This window comes from Haliotis rubra, unplaced genomic scaffold (genome assembly GCF_003918875.1).
Source record: "Haliotis rubra isolate DU_JTF1 unplaced genomic scaffold, ASM391887v1 Scf35, whole genome shotgun sequence".
Taxonomy (NCBI): Eukaryota; Metazoa; Mollusca; class Gastropoda; order Lepetellida; family Haliotidae; genus Haliotis; species Haliotis rubra.
The window spans coordinates 354,491-378,460 of record NW_025767024.1 but is presented as its reverse complement, the minus strand read 5'-3'; the positions used below and the strand labels follow the sequence as shown (position 1 = coordinate 378,460).

The following is a 23,970-nucleotide window of genomic DNA, read 5'->3' as shown; positions in this document are numbered from 1 at the left end:
CTCCAACAGACCTCTAGACCAGTAAAGGGACCAGAGACCAAAACACCCATTGACCATATAAGACTGATTGGATCGGTATTGCCCAAGAAAATTGAAGAATCCAAACAGCACCTGATTTCACCATGGAGTTCAGGGGCAAGAATATTTCACCATCACTATGGGATAATTGAGCTAAAAACAATGCAAGTGCCAACCGGCCATGAAATTATTTTAACTCGAGAGCATCTGGGTGGAGTGCACAGTGAGAGTCAAGAATCATGGTACGAAAACACAATCTGTAGGACCAGATGCAGTAAAACAAAGAGCAAATAACCGAATGCTCCAACATATTCATGATTTTCCTTGACTGTAAATTGTCATTGTCTTACCTCAAACTTCAAAGACACTAACACATTCACAAAATAACCATTATCCAAAACAAAATAAAGTGTCTACATTGAAAGCTAAGTAGTAATTAGTATAGAATACTGCTGCAATACATTCAAATTCATCCTTGAAACTTCAGCATGTTCTTTTTTGGTCTTTTTATCAGTTAAATACAAGTCATTCGATCAAGTTATCACAGAAGTTTTAACTACATTCATATATACTGAATTTTGTCCTTTTCCTTTGGGGAATTCCTGTTAACATTTGGAATAGAATATAACAGACTTGGAAAAGAATATAAACATCTCAACTGATCTAGATATAGAAAAAAATGTTTACCTTGTTTTGACAGTTTTTCCAATTCTAGTTTTTGGCAAAATTGAAGCACTAAGTGGTTAATTATAACCCTTAAATGGTGCTCGTCAGTGACATCATTGGATGTTTTCTTGTCCACCACACAATTCAGTTATCGCTGGGTCGTGGGTTAGCATGAATTTCAAGTTCCTAATCTCCCCCCCACTTCCCTTCTTGGCAGTTAAAACATGTACATGTTCAATAACTTAATTACTTGGTATACAATTGTTATTACCAACTGTTCCATACACCTACACCATCAATGGTGTAGATGATGTCACAGATGCTGCAGAGTCTGTGCTGTCAGAAGAGGAAGTGGATGACCAACTGCTGTCAGGTGAACTTGACCCTGAGGTCAAGGTCAGGTCAAATGACTCTGCAGCTTCCGACTCTGTTTTAGCACAAGGAACACAGCACTTACAACACTTTGTAATTGCATAACCAGTTGTCTGGATAATATCATCATATGGTTGTAATGAGCGCAGGGGTTTGGGAAGGAAGTCCCAAGTCTGCATACTTTTTGGCAATACTTTTGGATGTTTGTCTTGTAAGATATTTATAATGATGATGAATATGGTTACAAGACCTGCTACTGACGTAACAGAGATGATGACGGTTGATCCAGCGAAGGACAACCCGAATACACATAGAGGTAGAAGGACAAACATCAAACAAAGATAAAATAGAGCAAACCATCGATACTTCGCTGTCGTCTTACCCAGAAAACGGGCCAACTTCAAAGGAACCCTTCTTAGTATGGGAATGGGATAAAATATCAAAATTCCTGAGATATTGAAGAAAAAATGACACAGCGCTATCTGAAGAGCTGTCGAAAGTCTTTCCGACGGGGATGCCAGCGCTGCCAAAATGGCAGTGGCAGTGGTACCAATGTTGGATCCTAAAGTCAGAGGATACATACGTTCTAGGTCGAGGGCACCGATGCCTACCAGAGGAGTAAGTGTTGACGTGAAGACAGAACTGCTTTGGACGACAACGGTGAGACCAGCGCCGACTAAGATGGCGAGGTAGCCAGTCAAGAAGGAACTTCTCCCAGGAAAGTCAGCATTCACCATTTTCTTTATTGCTGTTGCAACATGGTTCTTCATAACAGAGTTCAGTAGTTTCACCATGGCAACAAGGCATCCACAGAGTAGCACAAGGGAGACAACCAGGAGTAATATTCCTGATTGTGTGTCAGAAAGGCCAAGATGACTGAAGAGGGCTGAACCTGAAAGTAAATATTTTGGGTCAATGGAGGCCTAAGAAAGATTCTTTTTTATTATTACAGAATATATACTGGGGAGGATAAATCAGTTAATTGTGAAATGAATGTTGAGTGTACATTTATTTATTACTAATATGATATGTTTGGGATTAAACACTTTCTCAGTAAAGTATAGATTTTAGTATGTTTTCAGTTTGAGTCCCATCCAGGATTTGAACCAACTCTCTCAGAGTCACATGGGTGGGAAATAACCCATTGCCCGACGTCCAAGTCCAGTGTTTTTTTCTGTCGGGCAAGCAAATTCGTATGACACACTGTACCGGCGTCCAGTTGACTTTCCAATGTTAATTATGTTGTTTATTTAAAAAATTCAACAAGAAAACCGCCGGTATAGAAGAAAAAATTTCAGGGCAAGTGATTTCATATGTGCCACTGTACCGGAGTACACTAGCAATTTTAAAGTTATTTCCATCCCTGAGTCAGGAACGTAATCGCCAGCATACAACGTCAGCAATTCTAACCCACCCAGCCACCACAAAAATGGAGGTCTGAGAACAGGTAGTCTAGATCATATACTTTGTGTACCCTCTGAAGTGTATGTGTGTGAAGCCCATTGCTAGTGTCCCCCGTCGTGAAGTTGCTGGAATATTGCTAAAAGTGGCATGAAACACACTCACTCACTCTGATATGTATGTTAAACCTCTGACTTTACACATTCCCATTTACTGGCAGAAAAGTTATTTTTTTGTTGGCCCTATTAATTCCTGCAGAGCACATATCCAAATATAATAAGCACACCCATTGCAAACTATAACCAAGATATTTCTCTTAATGCATGCACAACCACAAATTACGTACATTTCTCCATTCCAACCTCTTGTGTGTTTTGAAGTTCTGTGACTGTTCCGTTGTCGTGGGAGACATTCACAGCTGATGACACTTCACTGAATCTGCAGAACACCTGAAGAGTAGAGAACAGTCGGTAGGTCCATATTGTGATCAATGTACAAAAATATCCATAACCAGGCAAGATGGGGTAGCCTAGTGGTTAAAACTTCCGCTCATCATGTCGAAGACCTTGGTTCGATTCCCCAAAAGGGTACAATGTGTGAAGCCCTTTCCTGCTGTCCCCCGCTGTAATATTGCTAAAAGCGATGTAAGACCTCACTCACTATTCATAACTGCAACATCAAGGCATTTCATGTTTGATTGGCTAACCACTCATTTAGTTTTGTGTTTGTTTTCATAACAGCCCATGCTGACAAGCAGACCTCTGCTTCCAGGTTTGCTGATAGATGGGTTGGGGCATCTCTTTTATTGTCATGACTACTGCACTGAATAAAGGGAAAATTTATGGATATCAACTTCAGACTTATGAAGAACACAGCATTTCAAAGTATAATCTTAAAACATGTACGTTGAGTACGCTGCTTTTAGCAATATTCCAGCAATATCATGGCGGGGAACACCAGAAATGGGCTTCACACATTGTACCCATGCGGGGAATCAAACCCGGGTCTTCGGTGTGACGAGTAAAAGGCTTTAACAACTAGACTACGCAGTGCCCACATTGACACATGAAGCAGATTTCTGTTCAAACTTGTCAGTGCCAAACACATTTGTGTTTTTTAAATGAAAAAAAAAAAAGGATTTCAAAAATAAATCCACTGTTCCTCTTACTAGACAGATCACAATTTGTCTGTGAAATATTTTAGGATTGATAGAAAAGACAATTAGCGGTTTGAGGAAATCATGGCATTTGAGTCCAATTTCTTAACAACCCATGGATCTGTAGGAAATACATACCTTCAACAATCTCTTACTCTTATATTCTGTGCGCCCCTCTGCTATTTTCAGTATTACTTTCTTGTCTACCTGTGGATAGAAATATTCAGACGTATTATTGCTATATCATGGATTCTCAATATTTTATGTTAACATCAAGGTTTTAACATCAACAACAGTTCTGTCAATATTTTATTGATTGGTTTGTTGTTCAACTCCGCACTCAGCAATATTCCAGCAATATGACGGCGGGTCTGTAAATAATCAAGTCTGGACCAGACAATCCAGTGATCAACAGCATGTGCGTAGATCTACACAACTGGGATGCGATGAGTTGTGTCAACCAAGGCATAGCCTGACCACCTCTTACGACAAGCATTGGTTGCTGAAGAACAATTCTAATCCAGCTTTTTATGGGTCAGTCAATCTTTAACTATTTAACTCTTCTCTGGTACTTTAAGTGTATAAGTGTAAGTGAGCTAGTAATTACTGCTAATAGGTCATCTGAAGCTCTGAAAACGTGGCTGAATACCATACCTGCACAATGAGGTCTGTGAGAGGTCGAGTGATGACTTTGAGCATGTCCTTCTTCCCTGCCTTGTAGGTGTGAAGGTCACTGGAGTTGATGATACTTTTCGAGTCAGATGGTAGAGATAACCTTTAGGAAGACAGGATACATTCAGGTGATTTGTGTGACTGTTTGTACTTGTCCGAACCTATGTTGTTTTATAGTGCTAGCCCACTAAAATATAGTGCTGGTATTAGCATACAACCTGCTATAGGATACATCACGATGCTAAAATTTTATTAAATGTTAAAGTATCGTGCACTGAAGCTGCGATCGATACGAATCCCGATATAAGGGTGGCGATACGATACGCATCACGATACTAAAATATTTAATTCTAACACCAACTATAAAACACCTAAATATCAAAACAAAACCATTTTAAATTATTTCGTCAAATTCCGCCAGCGTTTTTCAATGTTCATTCGGAAACGATATAATTATATACACGGACTTTGTGAATGATAATAACATGCGAGCGCTATGTCGGACACAGTTCTTGACGCAAGAATTTCCGAGAAAACGTTTACTTATGCAGGGAAAAAAAGTAAGCAAATATCTTTATCATCAAACAAAAGTGAGTCTTTCTTCTTGACAGATATCGCGATTCGGCCTTATTCAAAGTTAAACATTGATGTATCGTTACCCTTATGAAGTATCGTATCGGGATATAAGACAATGTAAAACTTTGTATCGAATCACCCTATCGGCGGCCCATGGATCGATGTATTGATGTGTATCGATGAATCGTCACACTACTACTAAAATACCATGGTATAGTTTGACAGGAGTGTCCCATGTAACATGTTATATTTGGGATTACTTTTCTTAGTAAAGTACAGATTCAGATTCCACATTGGCTGAGAGGGTTAGGCGGCTGACTTTGTGTGTTGGTGATTAGGTGCCTGACGCGCTCGAATGGGACTAGAATTTGTACTTTACTGAGAAAGTGTAATCCCAAATATGACATATGTTACATTTGACCACTTCTAATTGACATAGTGTATTCAGCCGACTAGTCCCTATTATAAGCCTTGAAGGCCAAGCATGAGTCAAGGTAACAAAAAGTATTGTCTTTTCAGATATGGCCAGACATGGAATCCTGACCTTCCAGATTTGAGTGCATAAAGACAGAAAGAATTTCAACAACTAACACTGTGCATGACATACATGTATTTAAGCATCCAAAATGAGCAGAATAGACTATTCATTTCAAATACAACTGATGTCATTTCTCGTTGGTTAACGAAGATGAAACTAAAAGAGGAAATAGCAAAACAACTGAACTGAACAAAGGTAAGAATGCCATCTTGGTTTTTACGCCGATTTTAGCAACACACCAATAATATCATGGTGGGGGACACCAGAAATGGGCTTCACACAATGTACCCATGTGGGGAATAGAACCCGGGTCTTCGGGTGACGAGCGAACGCTTTAACCACTTAGCTACCCCAGCTGATATTAATTCTTGTAGTTTAATGAAAATCTAAGCCAAAAGTGGAAATGGCAAAACAACTGAAATGAGAATAGGTAAGAGTGCCGACCTTACCTGTTACAATTTCCACCGGCAGCAAGACAATGACAGTCAACCAGTTGAACACGTCGTGGACAGTGGCGCCAGCAAATGCTCTCTCGAATTGCTGTCTGTCTTTCAAAGACACCATTGACACAATGGTGTTGGTGACGCTGGTGCCGATGTTTGCACCCATGACAATAGGTATGGCATTCTGTACTGTAATAACTGCAAGTAAGAAATGTTTACTGATCATGTGACAGCAAGACTTACATTATATAGTGAGTGAGTGAGTTTAGTTTTATGCTGCACTCAGCAAAGTCTAGCTATATGGCGGTGGTCTGTAAATAATCAGAGTCTGGACCAGACAATCCAGTGATCAGCGGCATGAGCATTGATCTGCGCAACCAAGCCTGCAAACCTGACCACCTGAACCCATTAGTCGCCTCTTACGACAAGCATAGTCAGCCTTTTGTGGCAAGCATGGGTTGCTGAAGACCTTTCTACGCTGAATACCATACCTGGACAATGAGGTCTGTGAGAGGTCGAAAGTGATGACTTTGAGCATGTCCTTCTTCCCTGCCTTGTAGGTGTGAAGGTCACTGGAGTTGATGATACTGCGAGTCAGCTGGTAGAGATAACCTTTTGGAAGACAGGGTGCATTCAGGTGATTTGTGTGACTGTTTGTACTTGTCCGAACCTATGTTGTTTTATAGTGCCAGCCCACTAAAATATAGTGCTGGTATTAGCATACAACTTGCGATAGGATACATCACGATGCTAAAATTTTAGTCACGGCGATATATTACCAAAGTATCGTGCACTGAAGCTGCGATCGATATGAATCCCGATATAAGGTTGTCGATACGATATGCACCACGATACTAAAATATTCAATTCTAACATCAACTATAGAACACATAAATATCAAAACAAAAACATTTTAAATTTTTACGTCAAATTCCGCCAGCGTTTTTCAATGTTCATTTCGGAAACGAGATAATAAGTTTATACACAGACTTTGTGAATGATAATAACATGTGAGCGCTATGTCTGACACAGTTCTTGACGCACAAATTTCCGAGAAAACGTTTACTTATAAAGGAAAATAAGTAAGCAAATATCTTAATCATCAAACAAAAGTGGGGGCGCTGGGGTAGCCTAGTGGTTAAAGCGTTGGCTCGCCATGCCGAAGACCTGGGTTCGAATCCCCACATGGGTACAATGTGTGAAGCCCATTTCTGGTGTCCCCCGCCGTGATGTTGCTGGAATATTGCTAAAAGCGGCGTAAAACCAAACTCAGTCAGTAAGTCAGTCAGTCAGTCAGTCGAACAAAAGTGAGTCTTTTTTCTTGACAGATATCGCGATTCGGCCATATTCAAAGTTAAACATTGATGTATCGTTACCCTTATTAAGTATTGTATCGGGATATAAGACAATGTAAAACTTTGTATCGATTCACCCTATCGGCGGCCCATGGATCGATGTATTGATGTGTATCGATGAATCGTCACACTACTACTAAAATACCATGGTATAGTTTGACAGGAGTGTCCCATGTAACATGTTATATTTGGGATTACGTTTCTCAGTAAAGTACAGATTCAGATTCCACATTGGCTGAGAGGGTTAGGCGGCTGACTTTGTGTGCTGGTGATTAGGTGCCTGACACTCTCGAATGGGACTAGAATTTGTACTTTACTAAGAAAGTGTAATCCCAAATATGACATATGTTACAATTGACCACTTCTAATTGACATAGTGTATTCAGCCGACTAGTCCCTATTATATCTCTTGAAGGCCAAGCATGAGGCAAGGTAACAAAAGTATTGTCTTTTCAGATATGGCCAGACATGGAATCCTGACCTTCAAGATTTGAGTGCATAAAGACAGAAAGAATTTCAACAACTATCACTGTGCATGACATACATGTATTTAAGCATCCAAAATGAGCAGAATAGACTATTCATTTCAAATACAACTGATGTCATTTCTCGTTGGTTAACGAAGATGAAACTAAAAGAGGAAATAGCAAAACAACTGAAATGAACAAAGGTAAGAATGCCATCTTGGTTTTTACGCCGATTTTAGCAACATACCAATAATATCATGGTGGGGGACACCAGAAATGGGCTTCACACAATGTACCCATGTGGGGAATCGAACCCGGGTCTTCGGCGTGCGAGTGAACACTTTAATTACTTAGCTGCCCCATCGCCTCCCAGCTGATATTAATTCTTGTAGGTTAATGAAAATCTAAGCTAAAAGTGGAAATGGCAAAACAACTGAAATGAGAATAGGTAAGAGTGCCGACCTTACCTGTTACAATTTCCACCGGCAGCAAGACAATGACAGTCAACCAGTTGAACACGTCGTGGACAGTGGCGCCAGCAAATGCTCTCTCGAATTGCTGTCTGTCTTTCAAAGACACCATTGACACAATGGTGTTGGTGACGCTGGTGCCGATGTTTGCACCCATGACAATAGGTATGGCATTCTGTACTGTAATAACTGCAAGTAAGAAATGTTTACTGATCATGTGACAAGACTTACCCAGTACATTATATAAGAGTATACAGCAAGATTATATAGTGAGTGAGTGAGTTTAGTTTTATGCTGCACTCAGCAACAGTCTAGCTATATGGCGGTGGTCTGTAAATAATCGAGTCTGGACCAGACAATCCAGTGATCAGCGGCATGAGCATTGATCTGCGCAACCAAGCCTGCAAACCTGACCACCTGAACCCATTAGTCGCCTCTTACGACAAGCATAGTCAGCCTTTGTGGCAAGCATGGGTTGCTGGACCTTTCTACCCCAGGTTTACATTGAAGACCTTTACTATCAAGACTGGATCTTTTGGTCCTTAGCAATATTCCAGCAACATCAATGGCGGCGGGGACAAGAAATGGGCTTATGTACAGCAAGACTTCAGCCAATGCTTCTGCCCATATACAGCAAGACTCACATTATACATTACACACACCAACAACTGAGATCGATTTTCTATTAGTGCTTAATCTGAATGATGTTACTGTGTAACCAGTCTGTGTACTGTTTCAAATCAACCATTGCAGCAGAACTGGATTTGTCTTCTCAAGCTGAGCTCACAAAGGTACAAATTTCATGATTTTACAGCAGCTTCAAAACCAGACTACATACATCTTTAGCAGGGTTGTACACAGACTTGGAAAAATGAGAGTCATGGTGACTCACAGTATTTATTTTTGGGAGTCATTTTCAATATTTGGCAGTCATGAAAATTTTAGGGTAATATTTCTTTGTGTAAATAAAAATTCAAGAGTTTTGTCAAGATTTTGCTGTTTTGTGATACATTGTCATTAAAATGATTAGTTAATAAATAGAATATGTTTCACTGTTCAGTCCAGTATACTGTATACCAGCAGGTTCACCCAGAGGGTTCACCATCAATATACCTGACAAATTGCAAGCTTTTTATTCAATGGATATCCTATTAGCTGGTATCTTTACCACATTGCAGCATGGCTCCATTTTCAGTCACTCGGTGTTCCTATACTTTCTGTTAATAACATGAGCGTTTTCAACACAGTTTGCAATAAAACGAAAACTATCACTGTTTGCTTATCTAATCAATTTTATTGAACTGAATTCACTCAGAAAATTATAAAATTTGCGTCAATCTTGACTCGTATGATAACATCTTGAGAGTCTTTTAGAAAATTGTTGCGTCAAATACGCAGGTATCATGCGTCAAGTAAAACCCTGGTTTAGCAATGGTGTTTTAATGCCCAGTGCCTAAAGTTACTATAGAAGTCTAATAGAAATTTTTGTTGAGCCTACAGTCACCATCTCATCAAGCTAGAGTTAGTTAAACTTTACATGACAGAAATATAAGTGTCTTATGGGTGAAAGGTTTTCGGTCCCCGTCAATGTGGTCCACCTGTTCCGTCCAACTTCATTAACTGTTGCATACATTTTGTGTCAAGAAACTATGACATCTGGGTCATTACTTCTTGTAGAGGGGTGCCAAGGTTGGAATTGCAATCCATGTTGATAACCAGTAGTTATGCTTGACAGTATTGGTTATGTAGCACTAATGTTAGTTTGCCATTAATTAGTGCTGGAGCGATTAATCGTAGGATCGGTTAATCGTTCGATCTAAGTCAAAATGAATGATTGTCTATTACAAATAAACTGCAGATCGATAATTGGAAATAATCATTATTTGGATGCACATACATTATAACGTTTTATTCTACCTTGAAGTGTTTTTTGTACCGAACTATCAGGTCGTCATTGCTTGTTTACTTCTTAAACGGAAGCTGTGTACTACACAAGTGTGCATGTCAGCCACCAGCAATGCTAGATATATTTAGATTGAGGTGTCCCTTTCCCATAAAGGTCACGTCGTCATTGAAATACTACAAGTTGACAGGTGCTGCCTACAACCCGGAAGTTAGTTCGCTAACATAGGGATTTGACTAGGGAAATGACTGTCCAAATGATTATAATCAATGGATTATCGATCTGACACAAGCGTCTGACCATTATCGATCTGACAAAATGTAACGATTACCAGCTCTAGATGTGTATTGTCACCAATTACCCCGGCGTTGAAACTACATGGTTGCCGACAGAGATAAGGTAATCTTAGTTCAGTGTGTATCAACTTGTACATGTCAAATGTGAGTTGAGTCAATGTGTGCAGTAACAGAGAACCATGTGATACAACAATGTATATGAGAGTGACAAGGCTGGTTCAGTTCTAGTCATAGGAAACTGTGTCATCTCTACAATCCGGCACGATGACTAAACTGGATTATTTCTTTAGTCACGATGACTGTCGGTTTGGACAGCTTCCACTGTAATCTGGGCCACTAGTCCTTCAACCCTGAATAAAGACTTTATAAAGTAGGACCTCCTTTTGTTGACATAGGAGTTTAAGCTGCATGCACTATTTTGCTTGTGAACTTTAAAGCTGAAAACTCATCACTAAATATTTAATATAATAAACATTTCATACATGGATAAACTCTGTTATCTTGTAAAAAATGACAAAACACAAGCATAGCGTAATTGAGAACATACCTCCTGATGCAACCATGGAAACTACAATGGATGTTGATGTAGAGGAGCTCTGCACTAAAACTGTTGCTAGGATACCTATCATCAGTCCCGTAACAGGGTTCTGGAGCAGGGAGGAGTTTGAGAACACACTTCCTGTAGAGAACAAACAAAGGGTTAGGTAAAATGTAGACAAACATAGATGATCTAGTCAATGAAAACTGTAGGTATGACAATAAGGTAAATGATGTGAATTCTATAAGGGACAATGAAGTATGCCATCTGTGTATATTCAGATACCATTGACTAAACCACCAGAACCTGACTACTCCATCCATTATGTTGCCTCTTATGTCAAAGATGGATTGCTGAAAAACGATTCTATCTAGATCTTCACACAAGTATTTTAACTGACTTCACAATCCATTTTCTACTCAGCCTCCTGAAAAGTATATAACATAAGGAAGATTACCTGTAAGTTTACCACAGAGCAACCGGAATGATGCCGTCAACAGCGACAACAGGCACACAAACATGTACAGCAGCATCAACAAGGACATCAGCCGCAACAGCCATAGCACCATTATTGTCATCTTTCTGCGTCTACAACCTGGGAGGGAGTGAATACATAGATTAAACATGCAGCTCTGATGGTAGGGCTGGGAGCAGATTGAATTAACACATGTTATATTTGGGATTACACTTCCTTAGCAGAGAACAGTTTCTAGTACTTTTGCTTGGTTGAGTCACATCCGGGATTCGAACCCTTTTTTTAGAATCAGGCACCTAGTTGCCAGCAAATACAGCCAACCCAGGGGTGGAAATAACTTTAAAATTGCCAATGTACTCTGGTACAGTGGCACATGTAAAATCACTTGCCCTGATAATTTTTCCACTGTACTGGCCGATTTCCTTGTTGATTTTTTAAGTAAACAACATAATTAATATTGGAAAGTCAACTGGACACCGGTACAGCGTGACATACAAATTTGCTAGCCCGACAGAAAAAAACACTGGACTGGGGCGTCGGGCAATGGGTTATTTCCACCCCTGCAACGATCTAACCGACTCAGCCTACACATCTTCTACAGACTGAGTAAGTGCAACATACACGTGCCGCATAGATAGTGACCATGTAAGACAATGGAGGAGTTCAACAAATTCCAGCTGGGACCATTGCCCACCTTGAAAATAGCAGCACCAGGTAGATGCTCACCTGTTGTATTTGTCGGAAAGACTTCCGCCCGTATCCCCCCTTAAATTTCATTCTAGTCAAATCATATCACCTGAATATATATATTCCTCATCTGATAAGGATGAGTTTTAACATGTTTCTGTAATTGTATCTGAACATACTGAGAGAACATACTCATTGTTAACTTTTGGGGGACGCCGCAGACTTCTTACCCATTTGTGTAATGTTGGGAATTGGCTGATATCTCACAATTGATGATTGCTTCATTATCAACGAACAATCATCGAAAAAAATTGGTTAGCTTCATTTTTCAGAGTTTCCTATCCAGGTTGTTATTGCAGATATGTATAACATGATGCAAGTTGCTACTTTAAAGTGATGACTAATATATCATGAACATAAACTTCCTGGAGTCTTCAAGAAATATTCAGTCATGACTTTTCAGTTAGTGAAGTGAGTTTTCTAAGAATTAAACAAGTTTTCAGGCCCTGACAACTTCGAAGATATGTTCCTTCGTCAAGTGTTTCAAAGATAAAACCAGTAGTTCCAAAATCGTTTGTGTTCGATTTTGAGTAAATGTGATTGATTGCTTGGTTGTTTGGTCACTGCGACCAATTTTTGATTATTTCAACATGTTCAATTAATCGGAACACCACTACATTTGTCAGCCTTCATGGCTTCACAAGTGTCACCTGGTACAGTTATCAACAATGAAAGTTACCAGTAGGGACAGGCTAGCCGAGAGCCGCGATGCGGTCCTATAGTCTACAGTCAAGACATGACCCTGCATCGCGGCCGAGAACACCACCTTCATAAATCCTATTCAGATTCTAGCGGCCGATTACCCCTCGTATTTTCTTGAGATTTTTTTAAATATATTTCCTGTGGGTTTTTGACTGAAAAGCCGACATCGATGTACTCCCAGATAAATTCCCTATACATACATGTAACTGTCATATTTTTGTGATCATACATTTAGATATTAATGGGCCTAAACCCGTTGAGTTCTTGTTTCAACGATAGCGAGCTGACATGTTGACATTTTGTGCGCATGCGCCAAATTTCTATAGTCCGTATCGGAGGACATTCTTCATTAGCGGTACGCAATACTCACTCTCGCCTCCCGTTTCGCGCGCTCGTACTTTGGGTGAATCACACTTATGTATATTATATTTATCTGCATTTATGTCATAAATTACAGAATTACAGCAATATTTATTTACGCCGTGTATATTATAAAAAACAAAAACGAGTATATTTTAGATGAAAGCGCATTTATTAGTGAATCATTAAACACCATTGTCAATAATTTTTGTGTAGATATAATACAAATTTCATAACCATGATAATTCCTTATAAATATGTGTGTATATACATTTAAACATATATTAATAACTGTTCCTATAAAGTCAATACATTCTGTTGTCAAACTAATATATCCTTTAAAGTATATTTTCTTTTGAGAACATACATGATCTTATCAAATCAGCATTCTATGAACAATATATGGAAAGAATCTGTATCATGTTGATATCATATTAACGGAAGAACCATTCGATCCATGTAACCTCAGAACTTTATACATGGAGTTTGGAAAAGCATGCATTTTTTCCCCTTACGCAATATCCATTGTGTTACAGGATATTGCCTTTTGAAGGGAAAAATGAGGTCAATAACAATGGCAAACTGATATCAAATTATACTGAAATATAGAAATATAATTGGATGGAAAACTATTTTACCGTTAAGAACAACGAATAAGACAAAGTTAAGATAATTCCAACACCATATTATAAGGAAACATCATGGTTATGAAATTTGTATTATATCTTTTTATTGACAATGGTGTTTAATGATTCACTAGGTGCGCGCTTGTCACAAACGTTTAATATACTCGTTTTGTTTTTTTATAATATACACGGCGTAATCACTAAATATTGCCAATAATCCCATGACATGATATTAAACTGTTCACTTTATTTCTGCAAGAACTACCAAAAACTTAAAAAACATTACATGTCCTTCTTTTGCCCAATCGCAAGCATCCCTCTGATAGTTCCGTACCAAAGGGGTATTTATGAGTTCACCTTTCTTCGTATAAATATGAAGAGAGTAGCCACATGATAATGAACATTCCGAGACCTGACCCGGTCATAATATTGGAACATAAATATTATATTTTGAAATATTTTCTTTGATTTTCGCGAAACCGAAGCGAAACAAGTGCGCGCGTTGTACACAGTAAGATACATGGTAAACTGTCCAATCGTTTATCTATCCAGGACATTATTCAAATGGTGAGTGAGTGAGTAAAGATTATAGTCACACCGGCAATATTTTAGCTATATCGTGACTAAAACAATTCATTTATCACTCCCTCCAACCCACCCCACGGCATGTAATTTTGTTTCCAGAGTCTTAATTCAAAAACCGTTCAATATTTTTCAACAAGAAGAAGATCATTTGACAGCTACTTAAAGTCCAACTTGATTTTCTTTTAGACTAAGTCAGAATCGTTTACATGGAAACCGGGGAAAATATGAATGTCCAAAATCCGCAAACAGAAAAAGGAACCACTTTCGGGTATGTCTCATATATCTAATAAGTTCTGTTGAAAGATATTGAACGGTTTTGAGTTGTGTTTCGGAAACGAAGCGCACCTCTCCTTTTGAGACACAGTTCGAATCGTTTCCATGGAAACCGCGAAAAATAAAAATGACAAAAAATTGTAAGTAGCAAAAGGCACCACTTTAGGTTCTGTTTAATATACCTACCAATTTGGGTTGAAAAATATTGAACGGTTTTTGAGTTATGCTCCGGAAACAAAATGATTTCGGACGGACGGACGAGACGTAGACTATAAAAAATGCATATACATGTATCTATAAAACAGATCAATCAAATTTTATCGATCAGGTCAATTTCTTTTATAACATCAATAAATAAATGACAGTTAACATTATTAAAGAGATCTTTAACCGTTTTGGCACTGAAATATTTATCCTTTGTGATGGAAAAATATAGTCAAGCAGGTCATGTTTGGCTGCGATTCTTTCATCACGTGGGACACTAAGCGGAGGATCCTCACCTTTTAGTAAATATTAATGCGTATGTCTTGTGTGGCCAATACGACATCTTCGCATAATAACCTCGTCAACTGATAGTTGGTTTTATTGAATGTAATTTATTGATACCTACTTCAGTGCACATGTCCAACTTATTCTGCCACAATGTGGGAAACCCATTTCTGGTGTCCCCGCCGTGATATTGCTGGAATATTGCTAAAAGTAGCGTAAAAAAATACTCATTCACTTCTTCTCCATCAGATTACGAATATAACATTTAATGTTAGCTAAAAAACATTTGATACTATGATAAACCGAGATTTTTATACCTTGAACGGAAATTAGGTGAGATATATACTAACAACATACAGATGTCATCTTTCTCCAGCATTGCCAAATATTTACAACATACAACTAATGTGGTGTCGTATTTTCAGAAATTTCATTACATTTGAAATTAAGGCTCGATCTCTGTTAATAAGGATGCAACGTTAGTCAAAATACATCTACATAATCAAAAGAGTTTGGGAATCTAACAACTAATTTCTAGGTAGATAGGACCATCCATTTAGCTATTACCTCCTTTCTCGTGTGCGATTTCCTAATTCTTTATAATTTGTGATAATAACAAAACGTATCCGGTTACAATGTGGATTTTTGTATTGAAAAAGATTGGATCATCGTGTATATATATGTGTGTGTGTGTGTGTGTGCCCTCTCTGTCATCGCTTGACGTCAGAGGAAAATCAACTTTCGTCAAGCCATTTTTCATATTGAACGTAGAAAGTTATACATAAGCATACAAATCCATTTCATATATTGTTATGTCGTTCAGATATCAAACAGTATTTTATTCGCACAAAGTTTCATTAAAGATGCCAAATAAAGAAATCGTCGTGCTGTAAACGGAGACATTTACTGCTTTTCAGACAACCTTTAACAAAGTCTACTTTCCAAACCGCCTGTGTATTTGTGCTTCAAATTTACATCACCGGATAGGAAATTAAATACTCTACATATCTGTGTTATAGCCGTAGCTAAAAGCAGTGCCTCACTAACGCAATTCTCGCTCAACGTTCATTTTTCAGAACTTCAGAGAAAATACACCTCGGCATCCATGGGGTTAAGTCTTCTGTGCACTGCGTTGTATATTAATACATCTGCTAGATCACAAGGACACATCTTTTTGTAGAGATATGAATGGAATCCTCCCTGCAAGGAAAATCTGTAATTTATGACATAAATGCAGATAAATATAATATACATAAGTGTGATTCACCCAAAGTACGAGCGCGCGAAACGGGAGGCGAGAGTGAGTATTGCGTACCGCTAATGAAGAATGTCCTCCGATACGGACTATAGAAATTTGGCGCATGCGCACAACATGTCAACATGTCAGCTCGCTATCGTTGAAACAAGAACTCAACGGGTTTCAGGCCCATTAATATCTAAATGTATGATCACAAAAATATGACAGTTACATGTATGTATAGGGAATTTATCTGGGAGTACATCGATGTCGACTTTTCAGTCAAAAACCCACAGGAAATATATTTTAAAAATCTCAAGAAAATACGAGGGGTAATCGGCCGCTAGAATCTGAATTGGATTTATGAAGGTGGTGTTCTCGGCCGCGATGCAGGGTCATGTCTTGACTGTATAGGACCGCATCGCGGCTCTCGGCTAATATATAGGCTGCTATAGAATGGTGACTACACCATGATTAAAATGAATGACGACCAGCATGTCCTGTTAAATCGTAGATGAATCTTTGTTGATCGCATCTTGAACAATAAACTAACTGCACCTCTTACCTTTCTTCTCTGAAAGCGCCGCTTCCGTTTCAACATGGCATTGGCCATGGGCATGGTGCAACAAGGGCCGACCATTTTCACCGCTTTCGTTTTCTTCTCCCTGAAAAGATTTATAAACAAATCAAAGTGATTGTTCACAAAGATACCTCTGATATGTTCACACTGCATATCAGCTGTATGTCTCACCCTGTTTGGATCATTTGCAACTCGGTGCATGTCGGGCGAAGAACGCAATGCTTCTGTCCCAGCTGCTCAACGCGCCAGTGCTGATGCTCGAAGTTCCCGCGAATTTAGACCGGGCATCCTGCTATGGTGTTTTCGGTGACCAATAACGAAACCAGTTCGGCGATGTGTCTCGAACCCTACGCATTAACTTTCTGACAATTTTCTTCTCGAAACTATGTGCGATCCATATTTCATTTGACTGAATTATCATCTTGATCACTCTCACGTCACTGATGCTGTACATACTAGCACGCCTTTCCAATTTCAAAATTATTCTATTTTAAGAACCAAATCATTACATTTAAATATATACACTACATCATTGGTTTAAAAACGAGTCTCTATTCAAATAGATTCAAATTATTCTAAACTCTTAATTATGTATGCAATTACTATGACCCATTGAATGCAAATTTGTACTTATGTTCCTACTATTATCCATTTCTTGCCTGTGTGGAAATAATTGCTTGTGTATTTTGTTTGAATTTAATTATTGATTGTATTTTGTACTTTGCGCCACTTTGTGCCAATCCATATTCATTTCATGAATAAAATACGTTCAAATAACAAGTAAATGAAAAAGAGTCAGTTTCGTGAGGATTTACATTGCTTAATTGTACCACAGACTGTAGCTTGGCGCTGCTATGATGATGATTTGGAGATTAAACGAGCGCTTTCGCTCTGCGTGTCTTAACAACAAATTTAAATATTAGCACACAGATTAAGAGTAGTAACCCTAAACCCTAAGGTTCCGTGATCTAAATTAGAATCTATTTCCTTGCGTAACTGAATAATTAATGTCTGGTGATAGTCACGTGCTAATTAAACCTATGGATGCTAAAATCACAAGCTAATTAGACAAGTTGGTGTCAAAAAGGCTGACAACTTATCAACTAGACAGTCCAGTTGTCTCGTGGAAGAGGACTTGAATATGTAATTCGTGGTATGCAGGAAATGTTAAGTAAACACATGCAGATTGCGTAATGATGTCATCATTCTCACCTGTTATACGTGGGTCAATGACAATTAACAGCGGAGTATGTCATTTAATTGAACAAAGGGACATTCATGTCAGATCTGGGGGTGAGCACTCGTCCCTCACACATTCGCATATTCAACGAAAACGCATTTTACTGTTTCTAATAAATGTATTATTTCTGATAAACCGCTTTCTTTTCTAACACAAAAACAGTACCTTTTGTAACCCAATGAAATAAATTTGACTTTATGAAACGCAAACGTATACAGGTGTTCCACATAAATATATTATTTCTTGGAAATAATTTTACAACACAAAAACAGTATATCTTGAAGCCAAATGAAATACACTTAATTTTATGAAAATAATGTCCCTATGCGTTGTGCATGATTCCATATCTCAACATTATAAGCCGACCAGAATATGAGCCAATTAGGCTACTCCAGTTGATTTTAGAGACATTGAGACTGCATCTCTCAACAGTCTATGACGAGGTGGATTCAACTTTAATATAAAACAAACAATAATAGATAAATACAAATAATTCATTCGTGGAGCAAGACCCTCTCGGGGCTGCCAATTTGTACTGTATTTCAACATTTTGCCGTAAATCTTGCTAAAATATGTTCTGCTCGGGGATTCAAGGTAAAATATATTACATAAGTATTTATATGTATGCTAAAACAAGATAAATGCAAATAATTCGTTCGAGGAGTAATGCCCTTTCGTGGCTGCCACTTTTTAGTGTATTTCTACATTTTGTCGTAAATCTTGCTACAGTAGGTTAAGCTTGGGGCTTCAAGCTTAAATTTATTACATGTGTATTTCAGTGACCACGCAATTATCTAAATATATTAATATATCCACAAAATAGGAGTTTCACAGAATCTGGCAAGCCTTTGAGGCCGAGTGATCTAAAAATAGTAAATCAAGCGCGTGAATGAATATCATGTGCTCTAAACCTGTACTATTTTCTCTAAAACTACTTACAATTAATCAAGAGAAATGTTTAAATATATAATAAATTTATGAGTATCCCACATACAATTCTTTATAGATTTTACAGTGTATATGTGTGTTATATTATATATATATTATTACTATATCATATCAGCACTTACGCACAATTAGTAAAATAAGAAGTAAGCAATAAAATTAGTTGTTACAGTAGTAGCATCTTGATTCCTTTTAAGATCACTGGGGTCATATTCTGACAGGTCATTAGGTTGTTGACAAGTAACGCTGACGTTCAGAAAACCAGAAGGCAGCGAAAATGGTTTGGAAGAGAAAGGCAGTAAGTTATCATTTCTATATGTTCTAATTAGAGAACCACCACAATATGCATATTATATCAATGCTGGACGGTCACGAGCGCATTCAAACTAAGGAAGGCCAGTACCTTCGAACCAAAACAGTCTAAATATGTAAGCGCTATCGTGAATCAGCTTTTTAGTTTAGTTACGGAAATCATTTCTTACAGGATGTCACCGTTATATTACTTTTCAGCGTAACCATTATGTATTCATTTTGATTAGACAAATCGGGTAAATATGAATTTGGACAGAAGAAGACATTTTCATATCTGGGTCACTTAGGATTACGACAACAGATCTAGGTTGTATACTTACTACTACGCGTTACAACAGTACAAAATCCCGCGAAATATCCTTAAATTAGTTACTATATAGCTGTTAATGCGAATTTACTTTACGTAAGCGGTTATTTGGAAAGAATACCAGTGTACTATCACAAAATGAAACAGGTGGTATTTTTATTTATTTTCCCTTTCTTTTGGTTTCGGACTAGACGCTGCAACACCAGGGAGGCACCTAGGCTATTACAACTGTATTCAAACCAATTGTGTGCAACTGTTCAAATAAAAGCACTCGAGCCTGCCAGACGGGTTGGGGCATGGTCCTCCATAAAAACATTATTAAACACCATTTTTGTTGCATTCATTTATGTATAGATGGTATACTGAACAAATTGTGCATATTTATAGGTGTGAGAAATTGCAGTGATGGCATCGCCACTTGATGTCCATAACAAATTAATAACCGACCAGAGAGCTGGTCTATGTCAAGTTTATAATAATTTTCAGGGATCTTTTTCAACTGTATACATTATACCATACCATATGATAGTGTTTGAATAACTGATAACTAAAATTTCTGGTATGAACTTTTTCGCAACAATATTAAATAAATTTGAAACATAGTATGATGATATGGAGAATATTACACAAGAACAGCGCCAGTGTTGTAAACGACAACATGTTGTATATATTTCTAATTTAGAATGCACAGATTGTGTGATTTCAATACTCATAAAAGAATGAACATTTGTCACTGCTCTTATATATTTTATACAGTATTTTAAGTAGGAAAAAGGTTTTTTTATTTAAGAAAGTATATGAACTCATGAATGTATGTAAAGTATTTTATTGTATCAATGTAAAGGAAATGTGAAAATTCTGTTAACCACAGATAATGGATTACACCACCTTGCAGCATCAACAAAATGGACTTTCCTCTGCCTTAGGCCACAACATAGGTTGTGTTCATTTCTTCAATTATTAATTGTGGTGCAATATAATTTGCAATTATTCCAATTTACTCTGTTCCATCATTTCTTGTTCATTTGACCTAGACTCCCTGATAACAAAGCCTTCTAATGACCAGAGGAATGCCCACGTGACTGCCAACCACAGCAGTTTGCGATTGTCATCTATAGGATAATGTACTGTCGCTTGATAAACAAGTTTGCTTTATCATTGTCACCCAGCGCAATATAGACAATACAGACACAACATTGATGGTATAATGGCGTACAAGGGAATAACAGAATGATATGTAAAGGATACTTATTGGAACCATATGTACTTATTGTTATGAAGGTTGTGTACAAAGTGTGCAACAGGTGTGTAGGAAATTAATTTCAGTAATGGTTTATATCTGGATGAGGTTATGGGAAAAATACCTACAGGGCTACAGATAAGGGGCGTACAGGCGTAATGTACGCCTCAAAATCAATTAAGTACGACATCATATAAGATTTCAAGCGTATCGTGTACGCACATAAATACCTTTGTACGTCTAACATTTAATGTCTGTACGTATCGTGCAAATGGAAACATATTTCGGATAAATACTGAAGTTTCTTTTGTTGCAACGATATGCGTCACTATTTTTCGATTGGCTAAAAACTACACTGTTGCTATTTATATCCAGTCGGACCTGACATTTCGCGCATCCCACGGTTGCTCAGTTATTTCTCACGCGACTACAAATACATACATGGTTGGAAATAGTGATCGATGAATCGTCCAGACACACCACATCATCACCAACTCGCTCCCACAAAAACATGTCAGTACTCCTTAAAAATTCTCAGTACACCTCCACTTGCAATATGATGTGTAAGTACACTCACACCCCCAAAAGTTATCTGGAGCCCTGACCTAGGAGTGGGCGTGACTATATAAAGTCATCAAGGGTAGCTGTGGAGCAAGGCAGGTACTAGTTCAGCATGAGGAACAGTCAGGTTTGTTCAATTATTGTATCCATTAAATGTTATTATACTGAGGGAAACAAGTAAGAGAAAACCACCTCATATCAGTGTTCCTTTATTTATTCTCACGGGAACGCTTGAATTTTCCCATACTTATTTGTTTCTCTCAGTATCAGGGATTTACCTTGAGTCCCATATTTGAGCTTCCCTGGGATTTTCAGGGGTCCTGGATTACAAAAGGGGGGTCCCAGACACTTGAATATTATTATTAATACTATGTTGTCATATTGTTGTAATTCAGTTACTTTTATTGTGTTGTGTATTATGATCATCACATTGTTAGAGTAATTAATCTGCAAATGATACTATAACCCGGCTAGTAGCACATCGAAAATTTTACAGAAAGTATTTGGACTTTTTCTGTGTCCCTGTGGACACGTTAATAAATTTCGTTGCATCCTTTATGCGTATAGGTCGCAGGAATTCTCATCCCGTAAATCCCTGCAGTATATATGTTCCTCATATGTTGTGGTAATGTCATAACTTCATGTTCCTTCTGCAGTTAACAATGTTCACCAGATATCTATGATAGTGGACAGGGTATGGAAACTCATCATTGACATTATCTATGGTTAAATTAACTGTGGCAGTGGGAGTATGGAATGTTTGCAAACAATTCTCACTTAACCTATATCTCCACATGCATATCAGTTTAAACCTTGAGGTCATCCTGTATTGTTCATGTGAGCTTGTGTCAAGAAGAGCGTGGCCTGTTTGTGTGATAGGGTCAAGAATATGTATGCTGGGACTGTTTCATGACAACAAATTTTTGGTCAGTACTTTAAGCAGTGATCATGATTTTTGCTCAACACAAATGACATAAACATAATTTTTAATATAGACATTATCTTCTAAATCATCACCAAACAAACTGGAAATATTAGATTTAGAATAACAGTACCCATGTCTTAAAATTTAAAAACTTGAAATCCAGACTGGCAGAGAACCAAAAGTACACTGAATGAAATAAACTAATTAGTTTATGCCGGATTAAAATATTGGAATTGAAATATTGATCTATCATTGCCGCTCTGATAATGCAGCAGTTGCAACAGAGAAGGTAAAGCACCTGTGTTCATATATTCAGTATTTACTGGACAATACAGCAGTTATCAACACAAAGTCATATAGGGATAGCTATGGTGTCTTAAACCTGTGGTCATATATTTATTATATCCTGGGCTTTATGGCAGTTATCAACACCAAGCCATGTGACTCTAATGTAGAATCTGTATATTGGGCAATTGATCCCACCTGAGGCCACATGTGACTGATCAAATGACTAGCAGCTATAGAGCATGACTGTCAGCATCATTCCCCAGTAGCTGTCACCAGTACAGGGCGTGCTATCTTTAGTGGACATACCTTTGGATACCATACTTTCATCATGATAGATTTTAGCAAGGTATGTAATACGAGGAAATAGCTGTATTTTTCTTAGGTAGATACACTTGCCCTGTGTATGTCCGTGAATGTCAGTTACAATGTCCGGGTGAAACAACGTCTGTCATGTGTCATAGTAGAGAGCACAACATTCAGATTCCCAATTTCCTCATTTCTCTTTCAACACCTGTCACAGGTCAGATCTCTGCAGGGGTGGAAATAACCCATTGCCCTACGCCCGAGTCCAGGTTTTTTTTGTCGGGCAAGCAAATTTGTATATCACACTGTACCGTGTCCAGTTGACTTTCCAATGTTAATTATGTTGTTTATTTAAAGAATCAACAAGAAAACGGCGTACACTAGCAATTTTAAAGTTATTTCCACCCCTGTAGGGAAGGATGAACTCCTTCATTTTGTGATTTTTTAAATATCTATAAAATATTTCCCCATCCAGTAACCCATGAATACTGTTCATTAGTTACAATATGTCAAGCCAAATTTAAAACAGGAAATGACATTTAAACTGTTACTGCAGATTAGGCTAAACGGCACAGTGTAGAGCTTACCTTCCTATTTGATGTGTATTGTGTTTCCCACTGGTTGATATCAACACCTTGAGTGATTCTATTCTTCATACATCCATTATCATGGCTGAGAAGGTATGTCGTGTACAAGGGTTTTGGTTATAAACTACCTTGAGATTCAGACATTTTGGTTGTTACGATGATCTGTTCTTGACATGGGTACAAAGTGTGAAGCCCATTATCTCGTGACCCCTGCATGATATTGGTACACTGGTGTAATATACAACCTCACTCAACTGGACCGCTTATACTGGTTCACTGTTACTGGTTTTTGTAATTTTTGAAAGGTGGAATCATGT

General features: G+C 38.0%; 1 protein-coding gene across 1 annotated transcript; it reads right to left on the bottom strand.

Annotated features, from left to right (window-relative positions):
- Window positions 1–971: 971 nt before the first annotated feature.
- On the bottom strand, window positions 972–23,742 carry LOC124284968 (sodium-dependent phosphate transport protein 2A-like). Its single transcript, XM_046721096.1, has 10 exons — window positions 23,654–23,742; window positions 16,931–17,030; window positions 11,329–11,466; window positions 10,881–11,012; window positions 8,132–8,323; window positions 6,334–6,454; window positions 4,268–4,388; window positions 3,752–3,820; window positions 2,804–2,906; window positions 972–1,948 (listed from the first exon to the last, which is right to left on the bottom strand). Exons 1-10 carry the CDS (start codon window positions 23,720–23,722, stop codon window positions 972–974), a joined length of 2,022 nt encoding a protein of 673 aa, XP_046577052.1. The 5' UTR covers window positions 23,723–23,742.
- Window positions 23,743–23,970: the final 228 nt, after the last annotated feature.